At 41.0% G+C, this 14,055-nt stretch overlaps 1 protein-coding gene across 1 annotated transcript in view; it reads right to left on the bottom strand.

The window, feature by feature from the left end:
* TMED10 (transmembrane p24 trafficking protein 10) overlaps positions 1-11,074 on the bottom strand; it is a 40,244-nt gene extending 29,170 nt beyond the window's left edge. The window contains exon 1 of the mRNA XM_078151466.1: positions 10,790-11,074. Within this exon, the coding sequence (XP_078007592.1) occupies positions 10,790-11,014 (225 nt within the window). The 5' untranslated portion in view covers positions 11,015-11,074. The remainder of the gene's footprint in view (positions 1-10,789) is intronic.
* Positions 11,075-14,055: the final 2,981 nt, after the last annotated feature.

Below are 14,055 nucleotides of genomic sequence, written 5' to 3'. Positions count from 1 at the left end.
ATCAAGAGCAGCAGCCAAAAAGGCTTATCTGATCTTAAGTCTGCACTGGAAGCAGACCATCCTGACTGAAGTCGGTAATACAGTCTCTCTGGTGCATTGTGGTCATGCTCTAGCTAGAACAATGTTTAATTCTGGAGGCCACACTGAAAGAAGTACATTGGTAAGCTGAAGAATGGTCAAAAGAAAATGGCTGGGAGTAGGTGGACTTCAAAAAACCTGGAAAGACTTGTATGGACTAACGGTGAGTGAAGTGAGCAGATCTAGGAGAACGCTGTTCACAGTAACAGCTACATTATGGGATGACCAACTTTGACAGACTTAGCTCTTCGCAGCAATGCAAGGATCTAAGATATCTTCAAAGGTCTCATGACGGAAAATGCTATCCACATCCAAAGAAAGAACTATGGAGTTTCAACACAGATCGAAGCATATACTATTTGCTATTCTTTTTTCTGTTTTGTTTTGTTTCTTCTTTCTGGTGGTTCCTCCTATTGGTTCTAATTCTTCCTTACAGCATGACTAATGTGGAAATATGTTTAATACGAATGTGTATGTATAGTCTATATCAGATTGTATGCCGTCTTGGGGAGGGAGGGAGAGAAAAATTTAAAACTCAAAAGTTTATGGAAATCATTGTTGATAAATCAAAATAAATTAATTAAAAAAAAGAAAAAGAAAAGAAACTGACAATCAGAGCCAGCAAAATATAAATGCAGGCAGGAGATACTGCTAAAGATCCTCAAGCAAAAGCCTGGTCAAGTGTGCTGTAGAAGGAAGGAAATCTGTTCTGAGCTGCAGTATGGCACAAACAGTGCTGGAGTCAGAAAGACTTGGGCTTATGTCCTGTCTCTGACACTTCCCAGCTCTGGAAAGCCACAGAAAAGTCACTTATTTGTATCTGTTTTCTCATCTATAAATGATGATAGCCATATGTACAAATATTCGCCTCATAGGATTATTGTGATAATACGTATAAGGTGTTTTGGAAATCTTTAAGAGCTACATAAATGTCAGTTATGATGGCTTCTCAGGGGCTGACATTCTATGGTTTCTTCATATCTTTCTTCTCTGTAACCCCCTGCATAGAAAGCCTAAGTCTCAATTCTTGTTTTTAATCATTCATATCCACATCCAATATAGGGGTTTGTTTCTTAACACCGAGGATCATAGGACTTGGAGCTAGAAAGGAATTTAGATACCATCTAATCCAACCCTCTTATTTTATGGATAAGAAAACTGAGGTCTAAAGAAGATAAAATGTCTCACCCCCAAAGTCAAACTGGTCTTAAGTTTCAAAACTATGATTTGAACTCATCCTGACTCCAGATCCAACATCCCCACTGTAATTAATTTACACTTAACTTTGACTCCACAGACAACATTCCCACTGTTAATTATACTTTGATAGATGCATATTTTTCCATAGGGAAAGTCAAATTTGGCATAGATAGGCCAGAAGTAGTGTATGACAACACCGAATGCTTTTAACCCGGGAACATAATTCATCTTTGCACCACAAAGTGAAATACTACTAAAACTAGTATATGATCAAGAGCTGGGAGACACTCTATACAACAAACATGTTCAAAACCAGAAATAGACTGTTTCCTGGCACTTGTAAAATAACGGCCAGAAGCAGCTCTCCCAGCTTTATTCAGCATTTGCTACAATACCCAAACATAGACAATACGTCACTTCAGACTAGCTTAAAGGGAGCAACAAAGACCAGTTGCTGCCCAGACAATGCTGTTGCGGGGGTGAAGCCAGATCAAATGTTGGGTTTTTTTCTCTCTCCACTCTGTTCCAAAGTTATTTACGGTAAAAAACCTTCAGCATGACCCTTTCAGTCACAAGCAAAGCCTTGTTCTATCTTAACAACCATGCCTTTGATTGGAACATGGTCACACTGAACAATGAGGTGGGGACCCAGGATAAAGCAGATGACATCAACCTCCTTTAGCCCAGAAGCTTATTTGAGAACTCAAATTCTGGTCCTTGGTCAGCTGGCTGACTTCACAGAGGACTCCCCTGTCAGAACAGCCATGTGGTGTGTGCATGCAGAGTCTGTACTCTGGGACTAAACACTAGTCAGCACTTCATATAAAAAGAACAAGCTTTAACACACCAGTGACAATGCTTTAGATTTGTTCCACTTCCCTAGAAGCCGTATTTGATCTCCAGGGCCAACACAAAGAAATAAAGTGGCAAACGCAAACTGTAAAGCATGTCTTTTCTTTCTATCATAGCTAAAGAAAGAAGCCAATCTCCTCTGCTTTATCATTTTTTGAGTAAGAAAGAATATCAAAAAGACAGCCATTATTTTAGGAAAGGGAAGCACAACTGTTAATTTTTTAAATTTAAATTTAGAAATTTGTTTATAAAAAGGCAAAAGAAACTAGCCATTTAGCACTTTAAGCCATTTAACCCCCAGGACACTGAAGCCCCTGAGTCTAAAGAAATACAGTATTCTGAAAGGGCCCTTCCCCTCCCCTCTCCTTTCATCTCCTCCATCCTCCAGTTGATCAGTCAACAAGCATTTATCCAAGTGTTTACTATATGCCAGGCACTATGGTAAGCACTGGGGATACAAAGAAAGTCAAGGAAAAAAAGAAACTAGTCTTAGCCCTCAAGGATCTTATATCCCAATAGGGGAGACAACACATAAACAACTTGGTACACACAAGGGGTATATATGTATGTATGTATGTATGTATGTATGTATGTATGTATGTGTGTGTGTGTGTGTGTGTGTGTGTGTGTGTATTAGATGAAATGTAAAAGGCAGAGTGGTGGGGAGAGTGTCCAGAAAGTCTATATGCTGAAGTGACACGAGAATTAAGTCTCGAAGAAAGCCAGAAAAACTCAAGAGGTAGAAGCAAAGGGGCAGAGCATTCTTGGCAAGGGAGACATACAGTACAGTGGCATGTGGAGATAGTGTTATGCTTTGAGGAACGGTCCATGTAGACAGATGCAAGAGTGTGTGGAGGGGAGTAAAGGAGAACAACACTGGAAGGGCAAAAAGGAGTCAAATTATAAAAATATTTAAATGCGAAACAGAAGAGTTTTATTAGATCCTGGAAGGAAAAGGGAGTCACTGGAATTTAGTGAAAGGGAGTAAGTAATATTGACAACTATGATAGACTTAGCTCTTCTCGGCAATACAATGATTCAAGACAGTTCCAAAAGAGTCATGATGGAAAATGCCATCCACACCCAGAGAAAGAACTATGGAGTCTAAGTGCAGACCAAAGCATACTATTTTCACTTTTTTTTCTTGTGGTTTTCCCCTTTTGTTCTGTTTCTTCTGTCACAATGTGACTAATGGGGAAATATGTTTAACATGATTGCACATGCATAACCTATGTCAGACTGCTTGCAGTCTTGGGGAAGGAGAAAAATTTGGAACTCATAATCTTATAAAAACCTTACACATCTTATAAAAAATGAATGTTGGAAAAATAAAATACTATTTATAAAAAAAAAGGATATTGTGATAATTTTTTTAAAAAGAGGAAGTGATATTGAATTGGAAAGCCCTGAGGCAGAGAGATCAATCAGAAGCCTACAGTAATAATCCAGGCAAGAGGTGAAGAGGACCTAAATGATCAAGTCAGGGTTTTTGAAGAATGGGGGAAGCCTGGGCATACATGCAGGAAGCAAGGAAGGAGCCAGCAGACAGGGAGAGATTGAAGATAAGAGCATGGAGATGACAGTGGGGATGTTGCTGGAAAGGTCAGGAGGGGATAGGGACAAAGGTACACATAGAGGGTTTGGCAAGAAGAACCATCTCTTGATTGGAGACCAAAGAGAATGTGAAGGAATTTGTCTGAATGATATATAAGGAAGGGGGGAGAAGGGGGAACTCTCACTAAACAGCCTCAATTTTTTTGGTGAAGAAGGAGGCAAAGTTCTCAGTTCAAAGGGAAGGGGAGAAGTACTATGGACAATGCCAGAAAAAAAAAGGCTAGAAGACTCCCTGTGGTGAATGGAAGGACTAATTGATTTGCCTCACTATAGTAATTTGAGGTGTAATAACATAAATCTGTAGGGGATGGAGTAAACAAATTTTTATGATTTCCTCCAGCTCCACTCAGAAGGAAGGAGAGGAGAGGAGTGATCCAGGATTGGGGTTTGGCAAGGTACTATTGGCAACAGGGAAAAGGAGCAACAGATTTGATAGCAGAGGACAGTATAACATTCAGTTGGTCTACCAAGGAGCTGAAATAGGAAAAGGGAGGAAACAGTTCAAGGCTGATGGCCTGGGAATGAAAAGGAGTAGAGGGAATGTAGGTCACAGTGAGGGCAAAGGACAAAGTTAGGAGTCATAAATCATGGATAACGATGGAAAAAAATGATTATGATCAAATTAAGGAAATTTCAGAGTTAGTGAATATTTAAGTGGAATAACTGTAGGAAATAGGAATGTCAAGGGTGAACCATCTCTGTGTATAGCAGAGCAATGGAGTAATTCATGGGAAATGACCAGGTATCAACACGTACGTTAAAGTTCCCCAAAATATGAGAGTAGGAGATGGGGAGGAAAATTTAGTATAAGTAAAGGATTCAGGAAAAATGTCAATAAAAATAAATGATTCCACTTCTGGACTGACCATCAAGAATTGTTCTATTTCTTCATATGTGCCTTTTTTTTAAAAAACAAAATCTTGGGGGAGGCATATACCTGACAGTTGTGATACACTGAAATACTTTGGTCTTTGGTTCTTAATAAAAAATTGTTTTAAAAATGCAGTGAAAAACAAACATACAAACAAACATTTGTAGCCTTTGGTGAAACTGATTCTGTAAAACCAATGTTTTCCCATATGCCACACCATTTCATTAAAACTTTCAGTTTGGTCTTATGGTGGAGTATTAATAACCCAAGCCTGAGCTGTTCTTGAAGTCATCTGTTTAGCTCACCTATTTATAAGTCACCTGGCAGTTATTTATAAGGGTCCTACACGTGAACAACACAAATGATAATTTCTTTAGTAAGATACATTGTTAATTAGCATTTATGGGAAATAAGTATTTCTGGGCATTAGACCAATTAGATTATTAAAGAGGGACTAATGAAATATATAACTCACAAGGGATGTGGATTAGCATCAGTCTCAGTCTTTCGTGATGATATATCTATATATACAATCTGTAAAGTCTTTCACAGATGACTTTTCATTGAAGCTCCACAAGCACAGACCATTCAAAAGCAGTTCTAGTTCTAGTTCTTGCAGTCATTTGATTGATTCCAATATCTATCCGGCCAAAATTTTGTGATAGCAAAACTTTTTTGTACAGGACCAAATGATTCCATTAATGGAGAACACACAGTTAAAAAACCGAACAAACTGCCTCTGGCAATGCAACTTAAGAGTCTCAGAGAGTTGTATGGAGGTCCTGAAATGTTAAGTGACTTGTCCAGAGTTACTGGACCAACACACATCAGGCATGGGACTTGAACCCAGTCTTCGTTTAAACTTGGGCTAGTACTTGATCTAAGCACTTTAAAAAGTAAATTATCTTTTGCAATCATCTTTTTTATTATACTATGTTATGGAAATGCTTGTTTTATTCCATAAAATTAAAATATTTTGTAAGTTACCTCTGGATCCTGTTAAGTTCATCTAATAGAAAAATTAAAATTCTATTTTGATTGGCAGTGTAGTTCTTAACTTAGCACAATATAAATGATGACCAGAACCATCCCATAAATACAAATTTTTATGAGATATAAATCAAAAGAATTCAGAGTGTCCTTGCAGTATGTAGAAGAATGTGAGCTCCTTGAAGGCGAGGACTATCTATCTCACTTTCAAATTTGTAATCAGTGTCTAAAACAGTGCGTGGCACACAGTAGGCGGTTAATAAAGGCTTGGTGGACTTACACAGGACTTGAAGTCTACAAAGCATTTCACATACATTATTTCCTTTCATAACAAATTTTTTTAAAGCTGGACATGCAGGCTCGAGCTGACGACCCAGACGGGAATATGAATGAATGAAAAAGCAGTAAGTCCCTAAGTCCCCACCCTCAAGGCCCTGGGTTCCTTACTCTCCTCCTCACTCTCTACCAACTCTTGTCTTGTCTTTCCACTTCCCACATCATTTCAATCAGTCCCCTTTTCTCTGTTCACGTGGCCAACACCCTAGAACATGACTGACTACATCTCACTCAGACTACTTCAGCAGCCTCCTAACTGGCCTCCCAGCCTCAAGTCTCTCCCCTCTCCAATTCATCCTCCACAGATGCCAAAATGATTTTTCTAAAGGGCAGGTCTGACCATGTCATTCCACCATTAAATCAATTCCAGTAGCTCCTTATTGCCTTCAGGATCAAATATAAACTCTGCTTAAAACCCTTCCCAACCTGGCCCTAATTTACACTACTGCTTCCTCTCTATTGCTCTCTATCACCCAGCCAAACTAGTGTTGCTGCTGTTTCAAACAAGGAACGCTTCATCTCCAGTTTTCATGCCTTTACAGCAACTGTTCCCTATGCCTTGTATGTAATCCCATCTCACTACCAATTCTGAGAATCTCTCTCATCATTCAGAACTCTTCTTGAGAGACATCTTCTTCATAAAGCACCTCCTGTTCCCCTCAGCTCCTCTAAACTCCTGTTACAAGAAATTCACCTTTTTATTTTTCATCTCCTCAGCCAGAACATAAGCTCCTTAAGGACAGACTGTTTGTCTGTTGATTGGTTACTCAACTGCAACCTATGCCTAATTAACACTCAATTCTCTTCTGTCCCACAGGGGTTGTTTCTGGCCTTGGGCATTGAAAGCCACTCATTTTCTTGAATCCAACAGCAGATACACTTTATCTGTTGCTCTCCGCTTATGCTGCTCAAACAACAGGCCTATAAGAATGGGACCAGAGTGTGGTGTAGTGGAAAAAGAGCTAATTTGTATGAATGAGATCAGAGTCTGAATTCCAGCTCTGCCACTAACTATGAGCAGACCCTGAGTAACTCAATTTGCTGCTCTGATTCTGTTTCCTTAACTGCAAAATAAGGAGAGTAATACCTGCAGTACTTACTTCACTGGGTGGCTGTGAACCTAAAATGAAATAATATAAGTGAAATCCTTTGTAAACTTTACAGCTTAGATCAGCACTTAATGAGTACCTATACCACAAGGCAGTGGATAGAGAGCTGACCTCAAAACTGGCTGTGTGACCCTGGGCAAGTCACTTAATCCCTTAGTGCTCTAGGCCCTCTAAGACCATAAGGTACAGAGAAGGTGCTGACCTGTAGTTAAAGTCTCCTTCTCAGGGAGTTTCCTATAGCACTGAAATCAGGCCTGTGCTGGGTGCTGGGCACTAAGCAGATACGTGCAAGAGCAAGATAGATGATTCCTGACCTCAAGCTTACATTTTACTAGAAAGATACAACGCAAATTGGTGAGTGCTGGCCAAGCCAGGGATCTTTGATCTAAGCAGTTGGGAAGATATGCAAGTTGATTTATAAGGCAGGAGGTTGTCTCACCATTTCCAGTAGCAAGGATATTTGATTCCTGTTCTCTTATCAAGAGGCGAAAAGGGAGAGGAGGGAGGGGGATTCAACCTCCAGAAACAGCAGGGTAGATGACAAGATGCCCATGATGGCTAAGCCCTTTTGTTCTGATGGATAGGATGAAGCATGTCTGGTTGTGGCTAAAATTAGAAGGCTGAAGTAAGGATTGATTTACTTGACCTCCAATCTAGGTAGCATCACTTAATAGACACATAATAAAACATAGAAGGGAGCATTCTAGCCCAGGCATAGAAAAACTAGAGACTCCATAAACTGAAAGCCTTGGAGTCTCCAGAGCAAAGCCTTCCTTGCTCAGTACAACATCGGGATTCTGAATTCAGAAAGATCAATACTTAGAATTCTTGGTGGTTGAAAGTATCCCTTATCTGCCACTACCACAGAGATTTGTTTCAAATAGAACAAGAGATTCAGGCTATCCACTCAGTTTTGAGCCAAGAGAGGAAAAATACTACTAAAATTTTTTCTGTGAAACAGTTGAGCACTCCTAAGATGTATCTTACTATCTAAGAATAAAGATCAGATATGGTTCTTTCCTGTAACAGTCTTCTTTGCATAAGATATATTGTGTAAGATGTCTTTTTTCAAAAAAAAATTTATATCCTCAGCACTTAGAACACTGCCTAGCATATGATAGGTGCTTAATATATGTTTACTACTGCCTATTGTTGTATGCCACTGCAGAAGTATTTGCCCGTCTCATGCCTTCTTTCTATTCAGCAACACAGCCTAAAGACATTGAGCTGGTGTATAGACCCTTTAACAAACTGCCATTTTACCATTCCCCAATGCATAGCCGAGAAATATTAGCTACGTTTCCTGGAATACTTCAGTAAGTAGATGAGCTGGAGTCAGAACTCACTTGAAATCTCATCTTTGTTTAGCAACAGACTCACTCAATATGTAATTACATAATAGGTAAATTCAAAACATTGTTATTGTTCTAGTTAGGTGTCTTGCACTCACAGAATCATAGAATCAGACACAGAAACCATCAACTCTGCCACTAAAAAGCTGTGTGACTTGAGGTAAGTCACTAACCTTCCTGAGCATCAGTACCATCATCTGTATAGTGAAGGGGTTGATCCAGAGAAATGATATCAAACTCAAATAGAAACAGGCCACAAATCCATACATAAGGACCTTGGTGGACTGCATACTGACTTAATCTTAAGATGTACTATTATTTGCGCTTTATTATATTTTTATTTATTTTGTTAAATATTTCCCAATTACTAAGTAGTCTGGTTTGGGTTACACTCACAAGTGGGCTATGTGTTCAGACAACTCTGATCTAGAAGATCTTAAGGTTCCTCTCGGCTGTAAACTCCTGAATCTATGAGATGCTATTATCCATGAACTTTCACTTTAAAGTCTGCCCAAAGAGTCATACCTGAGCCTCTAAAATTTTTCCCCAATCACTTTCTTGGTCTATCTAGAGTGGACAAAGTTTGTGATGGGAGAGTAACTGAAGAAAAGATCACCTGCAACAAAAGGTAGAACAAAGAATAGTGAGAATGAGTGGATCTTTTATTCAAGCCTAATGATAAATTCAAATAAAAAAGTTTTAAACCAATGATTGGTTACCAAGACTTCAAAAATGAGTCATGGTCTTATCACACAGAAACTTTGAAAAATTATGTGGTAAGACTTTGAAATAATTGAAAAGAATTGCCTTGCCCTAAGACTATTTACTTGGCTCACAGGAAGCTCCATTCTTTGTTTTATTTATTTATTTATTTTTATTGTTTGGGGTTTGGCATTTGGGGTTAAGTGACTTGCCTAGGGTTACATAGCTATCATCAACTGTCTGAATCTGGATTTAAACTCAGGTCTTCCTGATTCCAGGGCCAGTGCTCTATCTACTGTGCCACCTAGCTCCCCCTGGGAAACTTCATTCTTTAAAAAAAAAAAAGGCATGAGGAAATGAAAAAGCAGAGTAAACTACCATATAGTTCAAAAAATGCTACTCAGTGTGAGGATGATTTATTCTTTTTAATCATGAAGTGCCAACTATGTGCAAGGAATTCTGATGATGAGGGAACTATACAGATGAATATGATCCCTGCTCTTAACTTGAAATCTAGTCAGGGAACTAAAACTAGTACAAAAATCACTATGATATGGTACAGAGTAGAGTATGTTAAATGAATGAGAGGTACAAATAAAGTGTTACAAAAATCCAGGGATGGATTCCAGTTTGCTGACTTGAATCTTGTTGCCTAGGTGATAAATTATTATAACATTTTGGAAATCAAGTGGACTTAGCTTCTACTGGCATAAAATTGCATTACTCTTTCAGTGTAAGAAATAGAAACTGGGATGTGTGACAGACACCCTGTCACCAATTCCATTCTATAGTTAGGGCTTATATCAAACTTGAAGCAATACACACTGAGGGATAGAGAAGTCCTATTCAATAGCATTAAAGACTGAATAGGTCTTACCATATGGTAGCTGACAGCCTAACACACAAGTTAGATAATAAATAGGGTGGAAGATACCCTGTTGTTTCTGTATGAATTAAAAGTGGAAGGCATACTCTAATCCCTGATACCGAGATGTAGAAACGTGAAAATCTCCCCACCACTCTCTTCCCAAAACACTAAGAAATAAAATTTAATTCTTGTTTCCTTTCCTTGAAGAATGGGAGTCCCCAAAAATACAAAGATGAAAATTACCACTACAACTAAGTAAAATTTGCAGTTATAAAGCTAGAAAGAATTTTTGAGATTATCTAGATTCCTCCCACTTTTTTTTTTTTTAACAAATGAGGAAACTGGGGCTGAGAGAGAGGTAAAATGACTTTCTCAAGATCCCACAGGCAGCAAGTGACCCTGCTGGGGATTTGAACACCCAGGGGGGAGACTCCTGTGCTTCCTGGGATGAGACTTCTCCGAATCCCAAGTGAGCCACAATAGACCAAAAGCGGGGCCAATCTCAGACTGGGGCCCCGGGCCCCGGAGAGGTGGGACAAGAGCCGGGCCTGCCCGGGGTGGTTAGGAAGGGGCGTTCCGGTGAAGCTCTCCCACTCCTGCCTTCGGGGCAGGGGTCGTGGGCGCCTCTGTTACCCTTAACAAGAAGGGGGAGCGGGGTAAGGGGCGGCCCCGGTGACACGCCCCAGGTGATTCCCCGCGGACCGGGCCCCGTCTGTAGGCCTAGGCCTCGGCCCGCCCAACCCTTCTACCGCGGCCGGAGTCCGTGGCCGACCGCGGGCGCGCCCTCGCGGGCTCCTGGCCCGCTGCCCCCCCGCACCTTGAGGTGGGTCCGCAGGCTGCCGGCGCCCCCAGACTGGTCGGTGATCTCGTACTCGCCCGTCACCAGCAGGTCCTTGTGGATCTCCTCTCGAAGGCACTTGCGGGAGTTGACGGGCAGGTGGAAGGAGATGCTGAGGACCGAGCTGGGGCCGAGCAGGAGCAAGAGCAGCAACGCCAGCGGGCCGGGGCCGCGGAAAACATGAGGGTCAGACAACCGGGACATGGTGCTGGCGACCGCTTCAGCTCCAGGGGCCTCCACCGCGCCGGAACCGGGGGACCATGGGACCGGCCTCCGACGCTGCGACGCCGCCGGCGCCATCTTGGAGTCTGGCAGACGGCGGCCTGGGGAACATTGAACTCTGGACGAGAACAAAAATACCGACAACAGCGCGGAGCCGTACATTAAAGACGTTGAATTGGGCTAAATGTCAGTTAGTCGCTTAAATTTCTGAATTTCTGGTGTTGTAGACCTTCTTTGTCCACCATAATTAGTAAGGGCAACCCTGGAAGTAATTTCTTTTTGATTTCCGGAAACTCTTCCCAAGAGTTCTAAGATCACTGATACCATGACAACCAAGCCCCAATGGGGAAAGGCCACAAAGCCGTTCTGAGAGCCCGCCCCGCGCGCCGGGGCTGACTATGTGGCTGCTGCTGCTCACGCGGGTCTGGGCCTCGGTCTTTGGGGCATTCCAGACGTCGCCAGAGAGCGGCCTTTAGAGCCCGTGCTGGAGCGCAGGGTGACAGCCACAGCCCGGGGCCGGGAGTTAGTGGGGGAGGGGGAGAAGAAGAGTGATGGCGCGTAGGTGGGAGGGGCAGCCTGAGGCCACCGAGCTCCCAAAACCCCAGGGAGGAAGCTGGGACCAGAAAGACTCCTCGTGGGCCCAGAGAGCGGCTGGGCCCGCGTCTGAGCTCGGCTGCACCCAGCCCTCGGGGAGAGGAAGGGGCCCCGGGGCCTGGGCTGCTGGCCCACTGGTTAGGAGTAGGCAGAGCGCTCGGGCTGTGCTGGCTATGCACTGGCAGGTGTGGAAGTGAAAGCCCGCCACGGGCGGAGGTTGTGGGCGACCGTGAATGTGTGTACTTGTGTTCTGCTTGTGTGTCCGATGTACAGGGCTTATGTGCACGCGAATGTCCCAGGTGCAGGGTGTGTGTATTGGAACCGTCTGTAATTGAAAGTCACGTCTCTAAGGTGTGTGTGTGTAGGTGAAAGTCCCAACTGGTGTGTGTGTGTAGGTGAAAGTCCCATCTCTAAGGTGTGTGTAGGTGAAAAGTCCCATCCATGAGGTCTGTGTGTAGTTGAAAATCTCTCGGGTATATTCATAGTTGAAAGTCTCAGCTCTAAGGGGGGTGTGTGTGTGTGTGTGTAGTTGAAAGTCCCATTTCTAAGGTGTGTGTGTAGGTGACAAGTCCCATCTATGAGGGGTGTGTGTGTGTGTGTGTGTGTGTGTGTGTAGGTAAAAGTCCCATCTCTAAGGTGTGTGTGTGTAGCTTAAGGGTCCATCCGTAAGGTGTGGGTGTTTGTGTATGTGTAGGTGAAAGTCTGTGTGTATGTGTGTGTATATATGTGTGTATATATAGGTTTCAAGTTCATTCAAAATAGTATTATTGCTCCTGTAATCAAAGCTGATGTGTTTAAGGTTTGCAAAATATTTTATATGTTATCTCATTTGAGTTTCACAAAACCCTTTTCATGTGGATTATATTATTTTCATTATCCCTATTTCATAGATGAAGAAACTGAGGCTCAGAGGGGTTAAATAACTTGTCCAGGGTCATATAGTTAATAAGATAGGATTTGAACTGATATCTTTTTGATTCTAAGTCTTGTACAATCTTCTGTGTCTTATTGTTTCTTTGGGAGAATGCCTTCTGAATTCTAAGAATTCTAGGGAGATATTCTCTCTCTCTCCTTTTTAAACTTGGGAGATATTCTAATCCTCATGGAGTTTAGGAACAGGATTCATACTCCTGGTCATCCCATTTGAAAAAAAAAGTCTTTACTCTTTTCTTGTTTTTAACTTGGCAAACATTGATGAACATTAGTATTTCCATACACAAAGAACAGAAAAAGAGGATTGCATATGAAACAACATCTTCATTACATTCATCTTGATTTTTTCTTTTCAAAATTACTATAATAAATTCCACATGTTATTTTCAAAGCTGTCCTGTTCTCCCTCTGAAATTCTCTCTTTTCTATGCTTTTAAAAAAATACACTAACTTTCTTTTGTTTCTTTTCTTTTGGGGGGACATTACTATCAGTGCTGTTCTCTTCCCCATGTGCCCCGCTCAATAGAAACAAACACTCTTATAACAAATAAACATGATAAACCCAAACAAATCCATATACTGGCCATATCTGAAAATGTATATCTCAATCTGTACCTTGAGTCCCTTATCTCTGTCAGGAGGTAGATGTGATGCTTCACCATTGCATCTCTGGAGTCATGGTTAGTCATCAAATTGATGACATCTATCAGATATGTTTTACTTTACAATGTTATATAAATTGTTCTGATTGCTTTTTTTAAAATCAATTTTAAATCTAGGTTTTTCTGAATCCATCCTTTTGTCATTTGGTGTGGTACAATAAAATCCCATTACATTCTGTAATTTGTTTAGCCATTCCCCAATTAATGGGCACCCATTTTGCTTCCAATTCCTTGTTAAAATGTAAAGGACTGCCATAAACATTTTTTTCATTTCCTTCTTTCTTTGATCTTTTTGGAGTATAAGACTAGTATTGGTACCTTAGTATATAGTTAACACTTAATAGGTGCTTTATGTTATCTCTGAGTCAAATAGTGTAAAATATAATGACTTTAGGGATGTGGTTCCAAATTGCTTTCCAGACCCACATCAAAAATATTTATAGCAGCACTTTTTGTGGTGGCAAAGAACTATTTTTCTATAAGAAATGATGAGCAGGCAGATTTCAGAAAAACATAGAAAGACTTACATGAACTGATGCTGAGTAAAGTGAGCAGAACCAGGAGAACATTGTGCACAGTAACAGCAACCTTGTTCAATAATCAATTGTGATAGACTTAGCTCTTCTCAGCAATACAATTCCAAGGGACTCATGATAGAAAATGCTTTTCATATCTAGAGAAAGAACTATGGAGTCTGAATGCAAATCGAAGCATACTATTTCCTCTTTTTTTTCCTTTCTTATAGTTTTCCCCTTTTGTTCTGATTCTTCTTTCACAACGTGAGTAATGAAGAAATATGTTTAATATGATTGTACACATAGAGCCTGTATCAGA

The sequence above is a fragment of the Phascolarctos cinereus genome, unplaced genomic scaffold (genome assembly GCF_003287225.1).
Source record: "Phascolarctos cinereus isolate Bilbo 61053 unplaced genomic scaffold, phaCin_HiC Scaffold_3;HRSCAF=262, whole genome shotgun sequence".
NCBI lineage: Eukaryota > Metazoa > Chordata > Mammalia > Diprotodontia > Phascolarctidae > Phascolarctos > Phascolarctos cinereus.
Note: the sequence above shows the minus strand (reverse complement) of the source record. Positions and strands in the feature narration are given on the sequence as shown.